The sequence below is a fragment of the Balaenoptera physalus genome, assembly GCF_965194825.1.
Source record: "Balaenoptera physalus genome assembly, chromosome: 3".
NCBI classification, from domain to species: Eukaryota; Metazoa; Chordata; class Mammalia; order Artiodactyla; family Balaenopteridae; genus Balaenoptera; species Balaenoptera physalus.
The window spans coordinates 7,533,434-7,540,216 of NC_138890.1; the positions used below are offsets into that span (position 1 = coordinate 7,533,434).

General features: G+C 54.7%; 1 protein-coding gene across 7 annotated transcripts in view; it reads left to right on the top strand.

Annotated features, from left to right (window-relative positions):
* Positions 1-5,619, top strand: part of ILF3 (interleukin enhancer binding factor 3) — a 28,240-nt gene extending 22,621 nt beyond the window's left edge. For 3 of the 7 annotated variants that reach the window (XM_082454884.1, XM_082454883.1, XM_082454885.1), the window contains 3 exons: positions 3,001-3,369; positions 4,159-4,287; positions 4,939-5,619. In XM_082454884.1, coding sequence (XP_082311010.1) covers positions 3,001-3,369; positions 4,159-4,287; positions 4,939-5,075 — 635 coding nt within the window. In that variant the 3' untranslated portion in view covers positions 5,076-5,619. Of the gene's footprint in view, positions 1-37; positions 1,478-3,000; positions 3,370-4,158; positions 4,288-4,938 lie in introns of those variants that run through there. The other 4 variants (XM_082454886.1, XM_082454887.1, XM_082454888.1 and 1 more) reach the window with 2 other exon arrangements.
* The last annotated feature ends 1,164 nt before the right edge of the window (positions 5,620-6,783 follow it).

The following is a 6,783-nucleotide window of genomic DNA, read 5'->3' on the forward strand; positions in this document are numbered from 1 at the left end:
TAATTTTTTTTCTCTGCTCTGTCTCCCCCTTTTGTAGGTGACTTTTTCACAGACTGCTACGGCTATCATGATTTTGGGTCTTCCTAGAGCATCTAAAAGTATTGCACACAAAATCAACTTTTTACTCCAATTTTCTCGAACTCCAAAACCCAAAGTGTCCGTGCTGTGCCCTGTGCTTCACTGGGTTTCTCAACCGTGGCTTGTCACCGCAGCTTGTCTGAAACTCTTAGCCTGCAGAATTTAAGACAATGGCAGTTTTTATCGTGATTTGCCTTTGAACTTGGTCATACTGAAGTTCACAATAAGTGGAAAACAATTTTCAGAGAATGCGTTTTTTGTGCAGAATTGCACAGAATTCTAGAGCCAGCGTTGGTCAGCATCAAGGCAAAAGCCCACCTTTGCTTTTTATGGAAAGCATTACTTTATTTAAGAGACAGATAATAATGCATTTTAATCTACCTTTGTCTTAATTTACAGCAGGTTTTGTATGAATTTTTAACCTTTTAACAAATTCCCAAATCTGGTTGATGCCTTTGACAGTAACGATTTCACCACATCCGAATCCAGAGCAACCGACCTTTTTTCTTTTGTTTTTTCATAAGCATGTGAAACGTTGGGAACGTTGGGGAATTGTATATTGTGCGAAGTGAACCTCTTCCACCTTTTGTAAATGCTCTGGTGGGTTCTTGTTCCGGGATGCAATGTTCTGTGGCTGCTTTAGCTAGAGGTGAACTCTCTCAAAGGTATCAAAACTGTGCTTCCACTATTAGTGCAAGAAACAGACAGGCTTTAAGGAAGAGAGAACGTGGAATTTTGCAAGTCGTAATCACACCTGCAAATGCATGGGATTCTAGAGGTTTTTTTCCTTTTTTCTTTTCTTTTTTTTTCTTAATGGGGCTTTAAAAATAATCAAGCTGGAAGAGCTTAATACATAGCACAATTCTCCAGTGAAGAGCCAAGCCTCAGCAGGGCCTGTGCTGCTGGGCGCACATCCACGGCAGATTCCAGAAGGCCTGGAAAGCTTCTGCCCTCTTACCTTAGAGTGCAGGCTTGAGCTTGTGTGGCTTCTCCCTTGTGCGCAGAGGCACACAGAGGCGTTCTGGCTCTTGAATGAGACCCCCGTCTCTTGGCGGGAGTCCTTCTTGGGAATGAGTATAGTTTTGGCTCTGGTCAGCAGACTTCTCTGCAGCAAGGCCTGCCTCTGCGTTGACTTGCAAAATTTTGCGTTTATTCAGTCAGGCAAAAAATTGGTCAGAATGGTTACTACATAATTTGTTCCCAGGGGTTTGAAACATTCAGTGAAACTTTTTAAAACTTTGATTGCATGATGTATTTTTTTTTTCCTAGAAAGTTATTGTTTGAGAATAATGTCTTTTTATACCAGGAAATAGTTATCCTGAAATGACGTTGAAAATTTCCCCTCCCCTTTATTATTATTATTATTTTTTTTTAATCAATACATGTTAAAGTAACAAGCCCTCAGTCCTTGGCGTCTTCATTTTCATTCCCACGCTGACGGAGGGGCGAGGATGCGCTCAGTGCTGGTCGTGGGCAGCCGAGGTGGTGGGCTTCCGAGAGGGCGTCTGCAGGGGACCTCCCGTCCTCCAGCCTCCTTGAGAAGCCTTCGCGCGTTTACTTTCCTGCATTGTGGGACACGTCCTTCTCCTTGGTGTTTTTGGCTTTGGGTGGGGTGGGTGGAAGGGTCTAGAGAAAATTAACTGATGTCGCAGATCAGTTCTATCCAAATTATTGTTCTCAAACCACCCAAGACACAGCGGTGTGGGGCGTACATCTGCAGCGGGTGGAAGGAATTAACCCCCATTCAAAAGGCAGGAGATCCTTGGTGCTAAATACGGGAAGGAAGGACAGGGTGTGTGGGGAGCGTCCTCTCCCCGTCCCCCAACCCTGGGCATAGTGGCCACACCAGGCACCAGCCCCGGCTGTCTGTGGCAGGGGCAGCGGCCAGCCAGCACAGGTGCACCCAGGCCCGCCTGCTCCAGGAGCCCAAGAGTTTTGCAGCCCCTGTGTGAGTGCTAGGGATTGCCCGGCTGGGTCGGAGAGCCACCCACGTGACCTGTCTTCCTCTTCCTGTCGCCTCTCCTTAGCTGACCCATGCCCCGTCAGTCCATCTGAGTGGTGGGGCTGTGTTAACAAACCTGTCTTCCGGCGTCTGTACCTCGTGACCAGAGGGGGGACCCACCGTGACATTCTCCGCTCCAGGGCCTGAGAATGTGGCGGTCTGGCTGCACGCTTGTCAGTCCTGCCCCTGGGTCCTGCCTGCGCCCGGCAGCTGTGCTGGGAGTAAGGAGGGGCCCTCTGGGGGGGCCACCCAAGGCAGTAGCTTGAGGCCCCACCTGGGTGTTCTGAACCCAGCCATAGTGTTTCATTCCCCCACGAGGCTGTGGCAGTCACACCAGGGAGATGCCCCAGATCATTGGGCTAAGTCTCCATTCGGTCCTCCCAGACCCAGGTGGACCAGCTGGTCTTCCAGGAACAACAATGGCTTTTAGGGGCATCGTTACAGAGCATCTCCTGGGGTCACCCAGGACTGGGACTACAGAGCCTCTTCCCAGCACAGCAGGGGGGAGGTGGCGGGGGCCAGCTGCTTCTTTGGGGCTTTGCTTTTCCTCTCACCGTTGGGGACATCTGGGTAGCAGTCAGCTAGTCGTGATTGTCATCCCACGCTTGGAGCCCATCTCATTGTAATGTTGACATCCGCTGCGAAAGCTGCTGCTGGCCTGCTGTCGTGCCGCTGCTTGGGCAGAGAGCCATTGTTGTCGTCAGCTGATGGGTGAGTGGGGCTGAAGGCTGGGCCAGCCCATACCAGGCTGCTTCAAGGACTGGAGCCGCTGCTCCTCGCTCTCCTGCCTCTTTCCGTCTCTCCCGGCCTGGCCAGTGGGCTTTGTGGGTCAGCCTTCAGGGCCCACAGCTGTGACCTTCCCTCTCCTTCCCCTCCCCCGCCTCTCGATCCTCCACCTGACCCGCTGCCTTCCTGTTTAGGTCAGTTCTACAGCAACGGAGGGCATTCTGGGAATGCCGGTGGTGGTGGCGGCGGCGGGGGCGGTGGTGGCTCTTCTGGCTACGGTTCCTACTACCAAGGTGACAACTACAACTCACCAGTGCCCCCGAAACACGCCGGGAAGAAGCAGCCGCACGGGGGCCAGCAGAAGCCCTCCTACGGCTCGGGCTACCAGTCCCACCAAGGCCAGCAGCAGTCCTACAACCAGGGCCAGTACAGCAACTACGGCCCCCCGCAGGGCAAGCAGAAAGGCTATAATCATGGACAAGGCAACTACTCCTCCTACTCAAACTCCTACAGCTCCCCCGGAGGCGGGGGCGGATCAGACTACAGCTACGAGAGCAAATTCAGTGAGTTGGCTTCCAGAGCCGCCGGGGGTCCAGGCCAGCAGCAGATCCCAAGGAGTGGTGGAAGCTCAGCCCTGCCCCAACCTGACCTCTGGTGGAGGGACCGGAAGGAAGCCGGGTGGTGCTGGCTGCAGGGCGGGCGTTAGGAAAATCCTGAAAGCAGGGTCCCCTGGCCCAGGTCTTTGCTGGTGCCTCCCTGTTGCCTTCTCCGAGGTCCCGGAGGCTGTGGGCTGAGGCTGGGGCCCAAGGGTGGATAGAGCCTGTGAGTCTGGGCCAGCTGTTGCGAGGTTACCTCCAGGGATGGGCTCTGGAGACAGCCCCCAACACATCCTGAGTTACTTCCGTGTCCGCCGGTCCTTCCACCTCGTGCACAGACCCAGCAGGCCTGGGGAAGCGTGGGTGTGAACTCCTGCATGGCAGGATAGCGGGCAGCTGCGTGCCGGGGACCTTAAAGAAGCTGTGCTGCCTGTGCGTGGGCCTGGCGGTGGGCCTCGGGTGCCTGGCTGGGTGGGAGAGGGGAGGAGGCTGCTGGGGAGCCTGGGTTGGAGGAGCAGGTGGGAAGGCAGGATGGACCTGGGCTTCAAAACATGACGACGTTACAGGGCTCCAGTGGCCCCTGGTGCTTCGTGGTTGGACTGAGTGTGCCAGATTTCAGCAGTCAAGACGGGGATCGGGCAAGGCCCAGGCCTCAGCCGAGCGCCTGCCACTGCCAAGGCCGCGCACAAGGAACCTAGATCGCCCTAGCCGCAGTCTTGGCCACAGCCCCTTAACTGTTATCTTCTCTTCCCCCAGACTACAGTGGTAGTGGAGGCCGAAGCGGCGGGAACAGCTACGGCTCAGGCGGGTCGTCCTACAATCCAGGGTCACACGGGGGCTACGGCGGAGGTTCTGGGGGCGGCTCCTCATACCAAGGCAAACAAGGTGGGCTTGGGGCAGCAGGCAGCACAGCATGGGGGGCCTTAAACTCAGAGCCAGCAGGGGCCACACGGATTCCATGCGGAGGGGGCGTGGCCTGGCCTGGGCAGATAGCAGCACAGGTAGGGGGCCCGGTGGCAGCTGCCGCTTGGCTTCCATGTGGGGTAAGAACAAGGAGTGAGAGACACGGGCACACCAGGACCCTGTGAGAACACGGGCTTAGGCACACCTCCAGCTTCGAGTTCTTCCGGAGCCAGACGTTCAGAAATTGCCCTACTCTTAAATGTTGGCACCAACGGGAAAAAATACGGAGAACAGTGAGGGCCAAACAGAGCCTGACGTGGAGCTCTGGTTTGGGGTGGCGAGCTCAGCCTGTGCTCAGGCAGCCCCCGGTTACAGCTCCCGCTGCCCATGCGTCGTGGCTGGGCAGCTCCCCACCCCTCATAAACACAGGGCTGATGGTCCCACCTCAGGGCTCTTGGACCAACTAGACCCAATGACCCTGGAAAGGCACTTAGCAGAACAAGGTGGAGCTTCCATGGCTGCCCTGCTGCGATCTCCCCGGCAGACACAGTTACAGTGTTGGCTGACGTCCTGCTCTCTGACCGCGGGGCAGGCCTGTGCCTCTCATCTCTAACCCACCCCTCTCTCCCTTAGGAGGCTACTCGTCACAGTCGAACTACAGCTCCCCGGGGTCCAGCCAGAATTACAGCGGCCCTCCCAGCTCCTACCAGTCGTCACAGGGGGGCTACGGCAGAAACGCAGACCACAGCGTGAACTACCAGTACAGATAAAGCCCCCAAGGGGTGAAGATTTGTACCTTCTGCACTTACTCCCCCGTTGTAAGATTCAGTTTTATGCATCACAGTTAACATGTCAACCGGCCTCTCCAGGCCCCTTCCGCCCTACCCTGTCCACGTTGCTGTGTTGTGAGGTGCAGCTGGTCACTCCCGTGACCCGTCCTGTGACCCATATTTAGCTGTGTTTGGGACTCCGTGTCTTCAGTGGTTTGTTAGTTGCCATTACAACTTTGTCTGAGTAGAGTTTTTTTGAGTTCTTGCAATTAAGTATCCCTCTGTCTATTTACAATTGGTGTTAGTGTTAACTCAGTTTGTCTTTAAATAGTAACGGAAGGGATACGTCATTTGTTAATGCTTTTGTGAAGTGAGTTAAACGAGCTTTCTGTATTTTAATGCTTTAGTGTTTCAGTTTTATAAGTGAAGATTTTATTTTAAAAACCAGTGGGAAAGAGTGGGGTTTTTTTTGTATGTCTGGATCATTCAGGCAGTACATCTGAATTGAGCTGAATGTAGACGAATAAAGAAAAACAAAACTCTGTGCCTGTCGTAGGCCTGGGTGTCTGGGCCACCAGCAGCAAGATGGGCAGGTTCCTCCACTCTGTTCCCAGCACAGGAAGGCAGGGAGTGGGGGGCAGGGCAGTCCCTGGTCACCGGAGAACGGCCAAGGCCAGCAACCCAGTTTCCTGGCAGCTTGCAGAACCGGTGTCCCAGCGGCTCCATAGTCCCAGCTCTCCCCGTGGGCTGCACAGTGACTTCCGGAGACCCACACTGCTGTAGGGGGTTTGCTCACACAGTTGGGCATGCTTTGTTTTCTGCTCCATGAATTCTCATAATTTTAAGTGCAATTTCAAGTCACCACGGAGTAAAACATCCTTGTAGGTTGGGTACATGTAACCTAAAAAAGCCCAGTTGAATCTGGCTGAAAGATGCCAAGATCTGGGGAACCCAGCCACAGAACCATCCATGCCACGATGGCGCTTTGTGTCTGCAGCAGCCGCGGCCTTTCCTCTGGTGCCGCCCCACCTCGAGTGTGTTCCACGGAGTGCACTGTTGGCGTGCTTCACGATCCTGGGTAATTTTGCAGTGGTTGGGAGACATCTTGTCACCTAGTGGGTAGAGGCCAGGGATGCCGCTGACCATTCTACACTTAAATGTCAGCAGTGCGCAGGTGGAGGAGCCCTCCCCAGAGCAGCCCTCCTCAACCTTGGCCCTGCTCCCGGGAGAGAGTGGGGGTCACGCCCGGAGTGCTTTACCCGCCTGTCTGGAACGAGCCCCTCAGCGAGGCCTGCGGCTGCATCTCTGCGGGAACCCACCTAGTCTTGCCGCCTGTCCACTCAGACCAGGTGCTGTTCAAGATTGTGGCCCCTTGGCCTCCCGTGCTTGGTTAGCCATGGCCACTGGGAGGAGTGCGAACCATTCTTGACTCAGAATCACTCAGCTGAGGCAGAAAGTCCAGTGTGCCTTCAAAGGATGAAGATTTGCCTTCTTGGGGAGGTGAGAGAAAGGTGTTCTCCACTAAAAGAGGAAACATTGGAAGAATTTTGCTTACTGTCAGAGCAGAGGAGGCCCGGGATGCCAAATGGTCCAGCCCGGGGAGCGGGTCCCACAGTGCAAACATTCGTGTTGGCCTGAAGTGCCCTGGGATCCCTCAAGCATGTGCACTTGGAGACCAGAGACAGACCTGAGGGATGGCTGGCTTCCA